Source organism: Pithys albifrons, chromosome 8 (assembly GCF_047495875.1).
Source record: "Pithys albifrons albifrons isolate INPA30051 chromosome 8, PitAlb_v1, whole genome shotgun sequence".
In the NCBI taxonomy this organism is placed as follows: domain Eukaryota; kingdom Metazoa; phylum Chordata; class Aves; order Passeriformes; family Thamnophilidae; genus Pithys; species Pithys albifrons.
This window is the reverse complement of record NC_092465.1, coordinates 2,281,766-2,299,767: the sequence shown is the minus strand read 5'-3', so window position 1 is coordinate 2,299,767 and position 18,002 is coordinate 2,281,766. Positions and strand designations below refer to the sequence as shown.

At 51.9% G+C, this 18,002-nt stretch overlaps 2 protein-coding genes across 3 annotated transcripts in view; both read left to right on the top strand.

The window, feature by feature from the left end:
• Positions 1-5,155, top strand: part of EPC2 (enhancer of polycomb homolog 2) — a 47,257-nt gene extending 42,102 nt beyond the window's left edge. For both annotated transcript variants that reach the window (XM_071562420.1, XM_071562421.1), the window contains exons 13-14: positions 621-957; positions 3,862-5,155. In XM_071562420.1, coding sequence (XP_071418521.1) covers positions 621-957; positions 3,862-3,934 — 410 coding nt within the window. In that variant the 3' untranslated portion in view covers positions 3,935-5,155. The remainder of the gene's footprint in view (positions 1-620; positions 958-3,861) is intronic.
• Positions 5,156-15,720: 10,565 nt separating this feature from the next.
• Positions 15,721-18,002, top strand: part of KIF5C (kinesin family member 5C) — an 81,556-nt gene continuing 79,274 nt past the window's right edge. Inside the window, exon 1 of the mRNA XM_071562453.1 lies at positions 15,721-15,990. Within this exon, the coding sequence (XP_071418554.1) occupies positions 15,865-15,990 (126 nt within the window). The 5' untranslated portion in view covers positions 15,721-15,864. The remainder of the gene's footprint in view (positions 15,991-18,002) is intronic.

Genomic DNA, 18,002 nt, shown 5'->3' with positions numbered 1-18,002 from the left:
AAGCATCAGATACTTGAGAAGGAAATGGCAAAGTTGATACATTATTTGGTTGTTATCTCACATATTCAACAAAAACTTAACTAACTACTGCTGGCAATTCTTTTGACTTCACTGTAGGTTTCAGGTTTCACTGCATTTGGGATTCTTCCCAAAATCAGGCAAAAGTGCATTCATTGGCATTCAGTGCCTCCCTCCCACCTCCTGCTGCACAACGTTGGTCGTGCTGGTGCCGTGGCCGTGTAGCAAAGAGGCAAATGAGATCTGGCTTTGGGCTGCCAGAACAAAGAAAAGGCTTTTAGAGTAATTTGTTGTTTTAGCAGCTAATGATGTGATTAGTTTTATAGACCTTCTGCCAGGCTGGGTTAATGATAATATGAAATGAATAGAGGGAGAAAAAACACGACTGAATAAAATCAATATACTGGAGCAGTTCCAGGAAAGAGAGGGAGAGACATCTGTGTAGGGTTCTGTAAGATTGGATCCAAGAGGGCAGTGCTTTGGGGGGTGTAAGATCAGCCACTTCTGCTGCAATTTGACATTTGGTGACTAAAATTGGGATTCTTGCACAGTGACATAAACAGGTGTGTTTTTAACACCCCCCCATCTCTTCCACCCAACAGGAACCTCCCGAACCTTGTACTCCACCAACATGGCTTTATCCTCCAGCCCAGGGATCTCAGCTGTGCAGCTCGTAAGGACAGTTGGCCACAGCCCCACGAACCACTTGCTGCCCGCGCTGTGCCCGAGCGGGGCGCAGCAGGCGCTGCCCATGAACCCCTCGTGCCTGCCCAGCGCCGTGCACCTCAACAGCGTCAGCGTCGTGTCCCCCGTCAACGTGCACATCACCGCGCGCACCTCGGCGCCGTCCCCCACCGCCTTAAAGCTCGCCACCGTCGCTGCCAGCATGGACAGAGTGCCAAAGGTGACCCCCAGCAGTGCCATCAGCAGTATAGCCAGGTGAGAGCCGGGGCTGCGTGGAGCACACACAGCCCCACAGGTGCTCAGGGTCCTCCTGCCCACCCTGTGCCCGGCGGGTCCGCAGCCCAGAGCGCTGAGTGCCATGGCCAGTCCTTCCTGGGGCACCTCCAGGGCTGGGAACTCTCCAAGATCACAGAGCCCACCCTGTGCCCCCTGCCCAGTGTGTCACCCAGCCCAGAGCGCTGAGTGCCACGGCCAGTCCTTCCTTGGACACCTCCAGGGCTGGGGACTCTCCAAGGCCTTCCAGTCCACCCCATGCCCACCTTGTCACCCAGCCCAGAGCACTGAGTGCCACGGCCAGTCCTTCCTTGGACACCTCCAGGGATGGGGACTCTATAAGGTCATCCAGTCCACCCCATGCCCACCTTGTCACCCAGCCCAGAGCACTGAGTGCCATGGCCAGTCCTTCCTGGGGCATCTCCACGGCTGGGAACTCTCCAAGATCACAGAGCCCACCCTGTGCCCCCTGCCCAGTGTGTCACCCAGCCCAGAGCACTGAGTGCCACGGCCAGTCCTTCCTTGGACACCTCCAGGGCTGGGGACTCTCCAAGGCCATCCAGTCTACCCCATGCCCACCTTGTCACCCAGCCCAGAGAACTGAGTGCCACGGCCAGTCCTTCCTTGGACACCTTCAGGGATGGGGACTCTATAAGGTCATCCAGTCCTTCCTTCGACACCTCCAGGGCTGGGGACTCTCCAAGGCCATCCAGTCCACCCCATGCCCACCTTGTCACCCAGCCCAGAGCACTGAGTGCCACGGCCAGTCCTTCCTTGGACACCTCCAGGGATGGGGACTCTATAAGGTCATCCAGTCCTTCCTTGGACACCTCCAGGGCTAGGGACTCTCCAAGGCCTTCCAGTCCACCCCATGCCCACCTTGTCACCCAGCCCAGAGCACTGAGTGCCACAGCCAGTCCTTCCTGGGGCACCTCCAGGGATGGGGAGTCTCCAAGGCCTTCCAGTCCACCCCATGCCCACCTTGTCACCCAGCCCAGAGCACTGAGTGCCACGGCCAGTCCTTCCTGGGGCACCTCCAGGGATGGGGAGTCTCCAAGGTCATCCAGCCCACCCAATGCTCCGTGCTCAGTATGTCCCCCAGCCCAGAGTGCTGAGTGCCACAGCCAGTCCTTCCTGGGGCACCTCCAGGGATGGAAACTCTCCAAGATCACAGAGCCCACCCTGTGCCCCCTGCCCGGAGTGTAACCCAGTCCAGAGCACTGAGTGTTATGGCCAGCTCTGCGTTGGGCACCTCCAGGTGTGGGGACTCTCCAGGGTCATCCAGCCCACCCAGTACTCTGTGCTCACTATGTCCCCCAGCCCAGAGCGCTGAGTGCCATGGCCAGTCCTTCCTTGGACACCTCCAGGGGTGGGGACTATCCAAGATCACAGAGCCCACCCTGTGCCCCCTGCCCGGAGTGTCACCCAGCCCAGAGTGCTGAGTGCCACAGCCAGTTCTTCCTTGGGCACCTCCAGGGCTGGGGACTCTATAAGATCATCCAGTCCACCGTGTGCCCCCTGCCCAGAGTGTCACCCAGCCCAGAGTGCTGAGTGCCATGGCCAGTCCTTCCTTGGGCACCTCCAGGAATGGAGACTCTCCAAGGTCATCCAGCCCTTCCTTGGACACCTCCCAGGGATGGGGCCTCTCCAAGGTCATCCAGCCCACCCTGTACCTAGTGCCCATGTTGTCCCCCAGCCCAGAGCACTGAGTGCCATGGCCAGTCCTGCCTTGGACACCTCCAGGGTTGGGCACTCCAAACCTTCCTGGGCATTTCCAATGCCTGACAACCTTTTCTATGGAGAAATTCCCCCTGATGTCCAACCTGCCCCTCCCCTGGTGCATCCCGAGGCTGTGTCCTCTCCACAGACATGCCCAGCTCTCCCCTGGAGAGATGTTTCCCCACATAAGGGACTTCTCAGCACACCTTCAGCCTCACAAAGCAGCTCCAGCATGTCCAGGCCACAGGAGCTGATTTGGCAGATTAACCCCCAAATAATTTATGCTGGTTTGAGGTACCAGTAGTTTTGTTCAGCTTCTATTTTGTCTGAAATAACCATTTTAGTGGCAGTTTTAGCCATTTGTCCCTTCTCAAGCAGCACTGTCAGGCAGATCCTGTGAAACCCTCCACGGGTTCTCTCCATAACTTTGGGTACCAATTTTGTAAGATGCAGGTTGGCACATACCTTTCTTATTTATACATATATGGATAAATGTGCTATATATTTATGTAAAGTAGAAACCAGGAGAGTGACAGCCTGAATCTCATATAAAATCCTGGCATTACTTACACTGGAAAAGGTCATCACGTCCAACCTTTAAGATATTTACTCTCATTGAACCAGCAGCACTGGTATTTCAGGATGCTTGAAGATGTTTCCTGGGAGTGGCAGGAGATGCAGCTGGCTAAGTTTTCTGAAAATGGCAATATTTGGGCTTTAAGTCTCTGCTGGATTACTTAAAAAAACAGAGTCACACTTGTTTGTGAATTGGAAAAGTAAAAAAAAAAAGTATTAGTAAATGATTAGAAAAAATACAACTTACATTGGGGTGAATTATAACAACACTCTGTTCACTAACAGAACAACTGATAGTGAGTTATCCTGGTATACCTTGACTTTGTTCCTTCAGATTTCTCAGTAGTTTTTAGTGCTCTTACCCATAATTTAGGCTGTTAATTGCCTAATTGTGGAAGTCTCTGCACTGTTAGTGGAGCAGAGGCTGTTGTTGAATACCAGTGTTTCCTTTTAATCACATTTTCAGCATGTGTGTTAAGGTTTGCCCCTGGTGCAGGGAAGAGAACCCCCCAGAACATGAAAAGAGCCTTTAACCCTGTGGGAGGAGCTGCTCCTGCTGTTCCTGTAACCATGGAATGTTTTCCCTGGCAGGGAGAACCACGAGCCAGAACGCCTGGGCTTGAATGGCATAGCAGAGACAACAGTAGCCATGGAAGTGACATAACCTCGACCTGAGCCTGCCCTGTGCTGATGGTTTGCTCCTTCCTGTTCCAGCTGAATGCAAAACAGCACTCTGTGGATCACAGAGAACTCAGACAGACCTAAATGGACTAGACTTATATCGTGTATTAAGTCTCTATATAATGTAAATTTTGTAAAATTGGGAAAATCACTACCTTGTAAAATAGTTTATTTGTATCATCAATATTATTTCTGTTACTTGAATAGTAGATATTCATCATCATGCTTTTGCACTTGAATTTGCAACTGAATGGATTAAAAAATAATTCTTTAATGGGATCATGAGCATGACATGGGATCCTGCATCACTTGTTTAAACTATTTATTTTGCCATGTTTACATTTTGTATCTTGTACAAATAAATGCAACTTTGTGTCTAAAAAAAAAAAGTTAAAGATTCATAGCTAGGAAACAAAATTCTTGTAATTTTTTTCTAAAGGAAATGTAAAGTTTTCACTTGGTTCATTTTGTTTCACAATTTGACTAGATGGACTTTTTGGTAAATACTTTAGTGGCATTTCACTGTCAAATATGAAGTTCAAGGCAAAATAGTATTTTCTATTACTGTGCAGGGGAAAGGGATGGATCGATACATGCAAATTTAATGTAGTAACTCACTTTTCCATATATTTTGAATGTATATTTCTATTTATAATACCAGTTTATAAAAAATAATTACACAGGAAAAGGAAAAAAAAAAAAAAGAGAACTGACTAGGAAAATTATGCATCTGGCACACGTGAGGCTGTGCAGATCTGAGCAAATTTTCACCTGATGACATTTTATCCGAAGACTGCGTATTTTAACCGGCTTTAAAACTGTACCACACACCACATAAAGGATATTTTACCAGGTATGTATTGCATTATATATCATTGCAATAAGTCATTATTGGATGTCTAGATATCGAGCCATCCCAGGTGGTGGGGGGGGAGGGAGGGTTGTGGCAAGATTGTCTTTTCAATTTTGGAGAGTTTTCCTGTGGCTACAAGGCAAGTAACGGGTTGGAAAAAGTCTGACTGTAAGCGTTGGACACCTTGGTAGTGTAGTGTTTTAGTGACTTTTTTTATACGGTTCTTGTACATTAGATACGTGTAGTGGTGTTTCCGAATGTTTGTTTATGCACTAGTTCAGACAACTTTCCCTGTTACTTGTTCTTGATAAGTGAAAACTGCAGGGAAATAAAAATACATATCAAAACCTGGCCATGGTGCACATGTGGTTATTTGGGAGGGAGAGATTCTTGTCCTGCCAGAGAAGCTTTGGGGGAGTCATTTGACTGTTGTGCTCTTTGGTTCTGGGCTGGGCTGGAACTGGGATCTGAGTCCTGGGAATAAGAGGGAGTGTTTCTTGTCCTGTCAGAGAAACTTTGGGGGAGTCATTTGACTGTTCTGCTCTTTGGTTCTGGGCTGGGCTGGAACTGAGATCTGAGTCCTGGGAATAAGAGGGAGTGTTTCTTGTCCTGTCAGAGAAGCTTTGGGGGAGTCATTTGACTGTTGTGCTCTTTGGTTTTGGGCTGGAACTGGGATCTGAGACCTGGGAATGTGGTGAGTGAGAGTTTCTTGTCCTGCCAGAGAAGCTTTGGGGGAGTCATTTGACTGTTGTGCTCTTTGGTTCTCCACATACGGGTGATGTTTCTGTGGGGGGAATCATTTGACTGTCGTGCTCTTTGGTTCTGGGGTGGGCTGGAACTGGGATCTGAGATCTGGGAATAACAGGGAGTGTTTCTTGTCCTGCCAGAGAAATGCTGGGGGAGTCATTTGTTGTGTTGTTTTGTTCTGGGCTGGCGTGGAACTGGGATCTGAGACCTGGGAATAAGAGGGGAGTGTTTCTTGTCCTGCCAGAGAAGCTTTGGGGGAGTCATTTGACTGTTCTGCTCTTTGGTTCTGGGCTGGGCTGGAACTGGGATCTGAGTCCTGGGAATAAGAGGGAGTGTTTCTTGTCCTGTCAGAGAAACTTTGGGGGAGTCATTTGACTGTTGTGCTCTTTGGTTCTGGGCTGGGCTGGAACTGGGATCTGAGATCTGGGAATAACAGGGAGTGTTTCTTGTCCTGCCAGAGAAATGCTGGGGGAGTCATTTGTTGTGTTGTTTTGTTCTGGGCTGGCGTGGAACTGGGATCTGAGACCTGGGAATGTGGTGAGTGACAGTTTCTTGTCCTGCCAGAGAAAATTTGGGAGAATCATAGGAATGTTGTGCTGTTGGTGCTGGGCTGGGCTGGAACTGGGATCTGAGACCTGGGAATGTGGTGAGAGTTTCTTGTCCTGCCAGGGAAACGTTGGGGGAATCATTTGACTGTTGTGCTCTTTGGTTCTCCACAGTTGGATGATGTTTCTGTGGGGGGAATCATTTGACTGTCGTGCTCTTTGGTTCTGGGCTGGGCTGGAACTGGGATCTGAGACCTGGGAATGTGGTGAGAGTTTCTTGTCCTGCCAGGGAAACGTTGGGGGAATCATTTGACTGTTCTGCTCTTTGGTTCTCCACAGTTGGATGATGTTTCTGTATTTCTTCCATTTGACTGTTGTGCTCTTTGGTTCTGGGCTGGAACTGGGATCTGAGACCTGGGAATAACAGGGAGTGTTTCTTGTCCTGCCAGAGAAACTTTGAGGGAATAACTTGTTGTGTTGTTTTGTTCTGGGTTGGGCTGGAACTGGGATCTGAGACCTGGGAATATGGTGAGTGACAGTTTCTTGTCCTGCCAGAGAAACTTAGGGAGAATAACTTGTGTTGTTTGGTGCTGGGCTGGAACTGGGACCTGAGACCTGGGAATGTGGTAAGTGAGAATTTCTTGTCCTGTCAGAGAAACTTTGGGAGAATCATTTGACTGTTGTGCTGTTTGGTTCTGGGCTGGAACTGGAACTGGGATCTGAGACCTGGGAATACAGTGAGTGAGAGTTTCTTGTCCTGCCAGAGAAACTTTGGGGGAGTCATTTGACCTTTGTGTTGTTTGGTTCTCCACAGTTGGATGATGTTTCTGTATTTCTTACAAATCCTGTACTCACTCAGGCTGGAAGGAGCCTCAATATGTAGTCCAGCCCAACCCCTCCTGAGAAACTCAGGATGTGCTTTGCCTTTCTGTCATGCAGTCAGTGTATTTTTCTTTCTAGCTATATATAAAGAGCTGTTTTTAGTCTAAATTATGTTTCAACCTGCTTTGTCTTACGTTGTGTGAGTTAAAAATTCTGGCAGCTGAAAACACTTGCAGAGCTTTAAATACCACGAGCTCGTCAGAAACTCAGCTGTCTAAAATTAGCTCAGTTTTGCTTGACTGATGCTTTATTTTTTATTCCTAAGTGTTGCTTTATTTTTTATCCAGCATGACACCTGCAAGGAGAGGTGGGAATAGCTCAGACCTGTTGAGAGTAGTCAGAGGAACCCATGAGATGCCTTGGTCAGGTGAGGTGTGGTGGTGGCAGCACAAGGGGGGCACCTGTGCAAAGGTGCTCAGTGGTGCTCTGGGCCCTCCCTGAGCTGCTGGTCCCTGACAAGCTGCTCTTTACCTGTCCATGATCCCTCCAGGTGTGTCTGGGCCTTTCTGTAGAGCTGGGCTCATGGGAGAGACTGACCTACATAATCTGAAGTAGAAATGAACTGTCTTTGAAAGAATTGTTGAAAATTTAAGTCTGGAAAAGGAAAAAAGTTATTCTCCTTGTTGTATAGAAATAGCCTTGCTTCTCTCATCCCCAACACCCTTTGGAGGTTTGATGAAAATGGGAAGTAATTTCTTCTGCAGATTGAAAGCCGTGGACTCTTCTCACTGCAGGCGTGGATCATTTTCAGGGAAAATTGGCCTGGAGATATCTCTGAGATTGCTCTGTATCTCTGGCTTGGTGTGGGCTAAATCCTCATCTAATTACTTAAAAAACCCTTAGCTGGAGCTTCAAACTTTTAATGGATTCTGGGAGAATGGGAGGTGGAAAGAAGGATCCCATAAACTCCCAAGGCTCTGATGGGAAGTGCCAGATGTGGAATGGGTTTCATTTAAAGGATTAGTAAAGCAGAACTGGAATAGTCATCTTTAGAATTTCTGGCAGTTAATTCTGTGCCTCAAGTGCAAGAGAAAGGGAGTGATGGATAATGCTGTAGCCCATGAAAACCTTCATTAAAAAGAAGAGAAAGAAAAGAAAGAGAGTGTTGCTAGAAAGTCTGCTTTGTCCTTATCCCAGTAAACAGCAGGGAATGCCACTGACTGAGCTGGGTTTGTGCTGTTCTAATGTGTGTGTTGAGGATAACACAGAGTTTTAATTCCCTTATTTGACCATCTCTGCAACAGAATTTGAGTAGTGATTTCTGTCCTGTTACATCCTGGGGAATGTCATTCAGGTAAGATTAAATCTTACTGATCTGCAGCAATTTATATTGGACTCATGTCATGTGCAGAGTTTCCCTTCAGTGTCAGATACTACAAAGGGATTGTTCTTTTTCTAATGAGGATTATCTATTTATTTGTACATTGGCTGGAGTTCTGGTTTGTGTTTATTTATTATCCCAACAGGTTTGGGGTTTGACTTCAGAGGTAGTTTCAAATCTCACCTCGATGTTTCTTCTGCTTTTAGGTTTTGCACTACTCAGACTGACTCTTAGAAAGATGGAGAAAAACCTTCATAAATTCAAGGAAAGAAGGAGGATCTCTGTAGGAGGGAGAGGGAATGTTCCCTGAAAAGCACAGTGCAAGTTGGGTGAGCTTTAACCCTCCCCACAGAGAGGATGTTCTGTCAGCCTGGGCAGCCACTGTCCCTGTGAGGCTCCCTGAGGCAGGGAATGCTTGGAAGGGTTTCCTGGGAAAAGAACAGGCAGTTCTGGGGTGAGGGCAGTGCTGGGGCAGGACTGGGCAGAGGGGGAGAAATACAGGGAGGGGGCAGATCCACAGGGAGGGAAGAATTTTCTTTGCAAAGCTTTACCTCACAGGGCAGGAGGAGAAGGTAAAGATGCATTTCTGACAGAGTGGAATGGACTCCATTCCTGTCTGGAAGGGAAGCCCCCTAAGAATGAGTTGGAAACAGGCTGCTCTTCTAGCCATGCATTGCTGTCCTTTAAAGCCCCAGCTCAGCAAGGAATTGGGCACCTCCTGTGTCTCTAAATGCATCTGCATGTTTTTAATGCTGTAATCCCACAAAAGTGAGGAAGTTAAATTTTGCTGTGCATTTAACCCCATTTAATCAGTCTGGATTGTCACCCAGTGACTGCAGTTAAAGGAAAAAGATGGAAAAAAGAGTAATGTAGCTGGAATAGGGAGTCTGAAAACGGAAAGGGAGCAACAGGGAAGTGCTCCCTGGGCTGTGGCTCCTCCTTTCTCTGAGTATCAGCAGCATCTCCCCATTCTCTCTGAGCACTTTGCAGGGTTGAAAGTGGTGTGAGACTCTGAAAATTCTGTGGGGCAACCCAGGATCCCTCCCAGGCTCAGGGTGAGTGGATGTGCAGGTGTGAAGAGACAAGGTGGTCCAAAATCTGTGCAGAAAATCTGAGCTGTCCTGAGCCCTGTGGGTGTGTCCAGAGCCTCTCCCCATCCCCCTGTCACACGGATTGTTTGGGAATCAAACAATCCCAGAATGATTTGGGTTGGAAGGGACTTTAAAACCCATCCAGTGCCACCCCTGCCATGGGCAGGGACACCTCCCACCAATTCATATTGAATCATGGAATGGTTTGGTGTGGAAGGGACCTTAAATCCCATCCAGTTCCAAACCCAACGCCTCCCACCAGCCCAGGTTGCTCCAACCTGGCCTTGGACACTCCCAGGGATGGATCCAGGGGCAGCCACAGCTTCTCTGCCCAACCTGTGCCAGGGCCTGCCCACCCTCCCAGCCTTACAACTTTCTGAACTTAGAGTTGTTCCTCTTACTAAGAATAGTGAAATCCCTCTAGTCCAACCTGGCTTCAGTCCTTTGCCCCCTGGTTTAACTCCAGTCCAAGTGGATTTACCCAGGGAGGAGGATGTAGAAGGATCATGTAGAGCAAGGAGCAAAGGAAGGAGGGAGGAAATTATTAAGGCAAATATGTGGCAGATCACAGAAAACTTGTACCAGGAGAGAGATCTCAGCGTAAACCTTTGTGTGGTGGGAGTGCAGGACTGACCAGAGCACCATCAGTGTTGGATCACACTCTGGCAAGATCTTATCAGGCTTGGGTATGTCAGCAAAAGTGAGCTGTTCCTGTCAGCTGTTGGCTCTCAGAACATGGTCGGGTGACCAAGCCCCATCTCACAGCTGCACTTCAGACCTCAGGAGCTCCTCAGAGCCCTTTCTGACAGAGCCAGCACTGCCAAGGAGCCCCCAGTGCCCCCCGGGGCCGGGCTGGTGGCAGCTGGCTGGGGATTGGTGACAGCCCCGAGCTCCCTCCCCACCGTGGCTCTTGATGCTTCATTTCCCTTGCCCCAATTAATGTCACTCCATTGAGCCCTGCCCTGGGGTCACAGTGATCCTTAAACAGCGTCCTTGCTGAGGATGATGTGCCTGAACTGGTGGTGGGTGTAACTCAGGCTGTAAGTGACACCAGAAGGTGGCATCAGCCGCCTGTGATGCTCCTTAACTATTTCTGCAGCTCCACAGACACCTCGTGGCTTGGGGTTCTGCGTTTTTAGTGGCTTTGTGCTTTTCTCAGTTGGGATTTGTATGGTTATATTTAAATATTACAGACTTACAGGCTATTCTGAGTTGGAAGGGACCCACAAGGACCATCGAGTCCAACTCTTCAGTCAATGGCCCACACAGGGGATTGAACCCATGACCTTGGCATTACAACCAAATTTTATCCAACTTCCTGTAATTTCAAGACAACACATTTTTTCCAAGTTCCTTCTATTGGGGTGATTTATCAAGTGACCCAAATGAAAAGATGGTAACTTGGAAAAAATGTTTTCAGTATTGAATAATGAGCTAAAGTGTTTTGCTGTTTTATACAAAGTGGTAAAAATTCATTTTATTTATATTTAGCAAACCCGTTTTTACTGGTGGGTTAACACGATATCTGTGACTGAATAATTGATGTGAAGACTGAGATTTATGTGTGCACTTAACAAATATATATATTTTAGAGCAAGCATATATTGAAGTGTCTTGCAAATCAGAAGCAATTCTGCTCTTAAACTCCCTGCCAAACACTTTCTCATGGAGCATCTTTGGAGTGCCAGGGCTCTGTTTGCCCCTGACCTTCATGGAGGTGTGAGAAGGGAACCCCTGTGGCCCCAATCCCCAAAGAAATCCTCCCCTGTCGGATCAAAGGGATGTTGTGTCTGGGATGATCATCCTGGGTGACAGAGGGTCAGCTGTGCAGCTCCTGTACATTTTGCTGCTGAATTTTTCCCTTTCCTGGCCAGTGTTCTCTCCTGAGCTGTGCATGTGTCTCTGTGCTTTGGTGATCCCTGGGGATGAGGGTTGGATGTTCCTGTCCCTCCCTCCCTCCAAACTGCCTTCTCAGCACTGTTTGGCTCCTGTTGTTGCCTGTTCTTCAGCCTTGCTTTATTTATTTGGATTCCTGTTAACACTTCCATGTTCTGGCCTTGTAGGGTGTTCCCTGGTGCTCTAATGGTGTCTGGGATGTAACTACCCGTGACATTCCACACTGCTCCTGGTCCTGGGGATCCCAACCCTTTGGGGACCAGTCCTTTCCCAGCCCTTTCTCTCAGCACTGATGACACAGGCATTTCATCCATCAGCTGAGGCACCAGATCAATGGATCTGCATCAAAGCTGCTCTCCTGCTGACGAGTTCCACCCCTGGCCAGCACTGAGCTGTTTGTTACACACAGCAGAAATTCAACCTTGTGGTTCCTTTCCCCCTGGAGCAATGGAAGGAAGGAATGTCTTGGGGCTCTGTGCAGAGCAACTTGATTTTTCCCCTTCTGAAATGTCCGGGTGTGAATTCCCTGATTTCTGTGGGATCACCTCTCTCAGAATCCACGTTCTGGTGTCATATCTGTGCCCCTCTTGGTGTCCCTGCAGCCTGGACACCTTGCTGTGCTGCTGGCTCACAGGACCTTGTTTTCTTATGATCCCAGTCTTTTTTTATTCCTTTTGGGAAGCTCTGACATCTTGTGCTGTTTGAACTGTCCCAGCCAAGCTTGGCTCAGTTGAGAATTGATTCAGGAAAAATCAGAACTCGCTGTTAACCCATATCTGGTCTGTCAGGGTGAGCTAAACTATGGAATTCCATCTGGAGAATTTGCTGGGAAAATGGGGAAATGAGATGACATCAATATTCCCTTGCTTTTATTTTTGTTGTAGTGGTAGGAAGAAAATGCTCCTGTGCTCTGGTGTGACACAGTTTCAAAAATGAAAGAAATCAGGATGTCAGCAGTGCAGTGTAGCTGCTCTTCTGTATCTTCATCTGTGATGTGAAGCAGTTTCCCAACAAACTCCATCACACCTTCAGGCACCCAGAGCAGCCTGGAAGAAGCTCAGAAACCCCAGGAGAGGAGCTGAGACTCCTGGGTTTGGCTGAAAATTCCTGTTCCTACCAGGCTGCTTAACCTAATCTGGTAAGAAGTAATAAAAATAGCTCAGTGACAATAAGGTATTGTCTGCACTACAGACAATGGCACATTGTTTGAGACAAAACTGCTCAGAAAAGATGGCCCTTTGCATTCTTCCTGATTGCAGATTATACCTGCTCGAATAGGAAAATAGATTTTTGCCTCCCTCGCTCCAAAATGAGCTCTTGATAATGGAAAAAAATGAGGATTAATTCATCCAAAGGGTTGTCTTTTATGACTAAGCCCCTGCTTGTCATGACTAACAAATGTGCTATTCAGGGTAAAAGCTTGAAACAGAAGAGAAATAAAAGGGATAATTGGTAATCCAGGGGAATAAATTGCATTATATAATAATGTCTTATCACATGCTGCACATTGGTAGCTCTCCTCGATGGAGTTGCTTTGAAGAGGGGTGGGAGAGCCTCTGGAACCAACCTGCTCCTCACAACCCCCTCAGGTAAAGAGGACAGCCCCTGGAGCTGGAAGAAAAGGAGATTTCCATCAAAATGCTGGAGGACTCGCCACCATCCCCTTAATTACATGGCTGAGCTAATTGAATTAAACTGCTGCTCTGGAAGAAAACAGGTCCAGGAGCTGCTGAGGTCTGGGGCATGGCTGCAGCTTTCCAGAAGTCATCAACAGTGATTGGATTCTTCTTTAGTGGCCCAGCCATTTCTAGGGAGAAAATTGTGGGAGACGAGGAGGAGATTTCCTGTGGCACATCATGGACTGTTTCAAATCAAAAAAATGAAGTGAATTAAAGGAGTCTGGGCACAGGAGGGCAAAGTGCAGATGCTTTTGGCAGGTGAGGAAGGAGCACTGTTGGAAGGAGAAGTAGGAGGACTGTGTTGGAACAGTCTCCAGCCACTGTTTTTCCCAGATGCTGATTCACCAACTGCATCGTGACAAAACTTCTGGTAAATTGAATGAGGTCCAAGCGTCACCCAGAGGTGCCACTGCTGCTGTTCCTCACAGGAATGATGTCATACAGATACACAATGTATTCCAGGAATAAATATCCTTTCAACTGGATCTACATCCAGCTTGTGGCAGGTCTCTGGTGCTCCTTCCTTTTTCCTGTCAGATTTTCCAATGGAAAGCAGAGGTGTAATCCAAGATCACAGAATCCCAGACTATTCTGAGCTGGAAGGACCCACAAGGATCATCGAGTCCAACTCTTCAGTCAGTGGCCCTCACAGGGGATTGAACCCATGACCTTGGCATTGTTACAGCCAAGTTCTAACCAACTGAGCTGATCTCAGATTTGAGCTCCTCAAGATTTGAGTCCAACTCTCTGATTCTTTTCTGTTGTAGTTAATCTGGAGCTGGATGGTGGTGATTAAACAATTTCAATCTTGCGGGTTTTAAGGAAAAGAGAAGACAATCCCAAGGTTGGTCTCTGGGAGAGGTTGGGCTCAGGAAACTGCTGGTGCTGGTTTTGGTGGGGGCACATGGGCAGCACTGGATGCCTGAACTCACATTTTTGGTTACTGACCAACCAGCCTTGACTTGGGTTGGAGACAAGGGGAGCTCTGAGGGGGTGGATACTGAGGGGGAAGGATACTGAGAGGGGTCTGAGCTGAGGGGAGCTGAAGGGGGTCTGAGCTGAGGGATGCTGAGCTGAGGGGAGATCTGAGCTGAGGGATGCTGAGGGGAGATCTGAGCTGAGGGGGGTCTGAGCTGAGGGGAGCTGAGCTGAGGGGAGCTGAGCTGAGGGATGCTGAGGGGAGCTCTGAGCTGAGGGGAGCTGAAGGGGGTCTGAGCTGAGGGGAGCGGAGCTGAGGGGAGATCTGAGCTGAGGGATGCTGAGGGGAGATCTGAGCTGAGGGATGCTGAGGGGAGCTGAGCTGAGGGGGGTCTGAGCTGAGGGATGCTGAGGGGGTCTGAGCTGAGGGATGCTGAGGGGGGTCTGAGCTGAGGGATGCTGAGGGGGGTCTGAACTGAGGGGGTTCTTAGCTGAGGGGAGATTTGAGCTGAGGGGGGTCTGAGCTGAGGGATGCTGAGGGGGATCTGAGGGATGCTGAGGGATGCTGAGGGGAGCTGAGCCTGAGGGGGGTCTGAGCTGAGGGATGCTGAGGGGGATCTGAGGGATGCTGAGGGGAGCTGAGCCTGAGGGGGGTCTGAGCTGAGGGAGGCTGAGGGGAACTCTGAGCTGAGGGATGCTGAGGGGGATCTGAGCTGAGGGATGCTAAGGGGGAGCTGAGCTGAGGGGGGTCTGAGCTGAGGGATGCTGAGGGGGAGCTGAGCTGAGGAATGCTGAGGGGAGCTCTGAGCTGAGGGATGCTGAGGGGAGCTCTGAGCTGAGGGAGGGATGCTGAGGGGAGCTCTGAGCTGAGGGAGGGATGCTGAGGGGAGCTCTGAGCTGAGGGAGGGATGCTGAGGGGGGTCTGAGCTGAGGGATGCTGAGGGGGATCTGAGCTGAGGGGAGCTCTGAGCTGAGGATGCTGAGTGGGAGCTGAGCTGAGGATGCTGAGGGGAGCTCTGAGCTGAGGGATGCTGAGAGGGGTCTGAGCTGAGGGGGATCTCACAGGGCTCCCAGGCTGCCTCTGGAGCAATTCCAAAGGACACAACCATGGAGTTGATACAGGGCCTGGAGCACCTTCCCTATGGAGACAGGCTGAGAAAGCTGGGGCTGCTCAGTCTGGAGAGGAGGTTGTGTGGAGACCCCATGGAACCTTCCAGCATCCAAAGGAAGCTGGAGAGAGACTTCATGAGGAACTGCGGTGATAGGACAAGGAGTAATGGGTATGAATCGAAATAGGGGAAATTTAGTTCAGATATATGGAAGAAATTCCTCCCGGTGAGCGCTGGAATAGGTATCCTAAGGAAGCTGTGGCTGCCCCATCCCTGGGAGTGTGTGGGGCTGGACTGGAGCAGCCTGGGCTGGTGGAAGGTGTCCCTGCTGTGTGGAAGGTGTCCCTGTCCACAGTGTCCCTGCAATGTGGAAGGTGTCCCTGGAACGTGGAAGGTGTCCCTGCTGTCCAGGGGGTGTCCCTGCCATGTCGGAGGTGTCCCTGCTGTGTAGAACGTGTCCCTGCCATGTGGAAGGTGTTCCTGCCGGGTGGAAGGTGTGGAAGATGTCCCTGCTATGTGGAAGGTGTCCCTGCCAAGCGGGAGGTGTCCCTTCTATGTGGAAGGTATCCCTGCCTTGTGGGAGGTGTCCCTTCTATGTGGAAGGTGTCCCTGCCCTGTGGGAGGTGTCCCTGCCCGTGCAGGGGGTGGCACTGGGTGGGCTCTGAGCTCCCCGCGGTGCCACCTGCGTGCGGTGCGAGGGGCGGTCCCCGCCGTGTCCCCCCGCGCAGCCGCGGCCGCTGCGGGGCCGGTCGGGGCGGGCTCGGTGCGGGGCGGGCCCGGTGCGGGGCGGGCTGGGAGCGGCTCTGGGTGGCCCCGGCCCCCGCTCCGCCGCACCTGCCCCGCGCAGCGCCCGCGCAGCGCCCGCCCCCGCCATGGCGGACCCCGCCGAGTGCAGCATCAAGGTGATGTGCCGCTTCCGGCCCCTCAACGAGGCCGAGATCCTGCGCGGGGACAAATTCATCCCCAAATTCAAGGGCGACGAGACCGTGGTCATCGGGGTGAGTCTGCCGCATCCCTCTCCGCATCCTTCTCCCGCATCCCTCACCGCATCCTTCTCCCCCATCCCCCTCCCGTATCCTTCTCCCGCATCCCCCTCCCGTATCCTTCTCCCGCATCCCCCTCCCGTATCCTTCTCCCGCATCCCCCTCCCGTATCCTTCTCCCGCATCCCCCTCCCGTATCCTTCTCCCGCATCCCCCTCCCGTATCCTTCTCCCGCACTCTTCTCTCGCATCCCCCTCCCGTATCCTTCTCCCGCATCCCCCTCCCGTATCCTTCTCCCGCATCCCCCTCCCGCATCCCTCTCCCGCATCCCTCCCCGCATCCCTCTCCCGCATCCCTCCCTCTCCCGCATCCCTCTCCCGCCGGCATCGCCGTCCCCCGCCGGGGCCGCGCATCCCTCCCCGCGGTGCCGCCGCCCACGGGGCACCCCCGACCCCCCCGCGTGTCCCCCCGAGCCCCCCCCGTGTCCCCCCGACCCGGTCCATTGTTCCCGCTGCGGCGGAGCGGTGGGGGGTGGGCTGGGGGGCAGCGGCGCTCCGCGCGCCCCCACGGCGGGGCTGCCCCCCGCCCGCCCACCCACCCAGCCGAGGAGGGCTGGGGGTGCCCAGGGGGCTCCGGGCAGCGCTGGGGGCGCGGGGGCTCGCCGGGCTCGGGCGCTGATGTCATGCCGGGCACTGGGCATGCTCGGCTGGGGCGGCCCCCGCGCTCCGCCGCGCCCCTGCGGCAGCGCCGGCGGCGTTACCCCATCCCCAGGACCCTCATCCCTGGGGTCCTCATCCCCCGGGATCCCCTTCCCTGGGAGCCCCATCCCCGGGACCCTCTTCCCTGGGACCCTCATCCCCGGGATACCCTTCCCCGGGGTCCTCATCCCCGAGAACCCTCATCCCTGGGGACATCATCGCCCGGGATCCCCATCTCCGCGACCCTCATCCCTGGGACCCTCATCCCCAGGACCCCCATTCCTGGGGTCCCCATCCCCGGGGTCCTCGTCCCTGGGACCCCCATCCCCGGGATACTCATCCCTGGGTTCCCCATTCCCGGCTCCCCATCCCCGGATTCCCCATCCCTGTGTCCCCCATCCCTGGATTTCCCCTCCGGGGACCCTCATCCCCAGGACTCCCATCCCCAGATTCCCCATCCCGGGATCCCCATCTCTGTGTTCCCCATCCCCGTGCCCCCCATCCCCGTGTCCCCCACCCCCCTGACTCCCATCCCCGTGCCCCCCATCCCCGTGTTCCCTCTCTCTGGATTCCCCATCTTTATGACCCCCATCCCCATGTCCCCCACCCCCCTGACTCCCATCCCCGTGTTCCCCCTCTCTGGATTCCCCATCTCTATGACCCCCATCCCTGGTACCCCCATCCCGTGCCCCCCATCCCGTGCCCCCCCATCCCCGTGTTCCCCATCCCGGGATCCTCCGTGCGGGCGGTGCTGGCGGTCCCCGCAAAGCAGCTGCGGGACCGCGCGGAGCCTCCGCGGGGGCCGCCACCCGAGTTTTGCCATCGCGCAACGACAAAACGATAAAAATGTCAGAATTAAACCCCCCCCGAGGTCTCCCCCGCGCCCGCCCAGCCCTGCAGGGGCTCCCAAGGGTGATTTAACGGGAACAAAAGGTGCGGGATGTGGCTCCTTCCCCAGGGCTCGTCCATCGGCGCTGCCCTTGCCCTGTCCAGCCCCCCAGACGGGTCCCTCGGGGGGGTTTGCTCGGGGACTGCCCCTTTTGGAGGGGGTTCCTGCGTCCTACCGGGCTCAGACTTTTGGTTTGGTTTGTCCTTGGTGCTTTATTTCATATATTTTTCCTCTGTGTTTAAAGCAATACCGTGTTCCATACCATGCAATGATAAAGAGATCCTGTGTTGAAATCCTTCTTAAACCCTTGAGGTTCTTGGAAACTTCTCTCCTGAAAGTTGCAAAACAGTTGCAAGGGCAAAAACGAGTCAATTCTGAGCATAAACCGTTATCTTCTTTTCTTATTCTTTGATATCATTTATATAAATGTTCTCCCTGTGG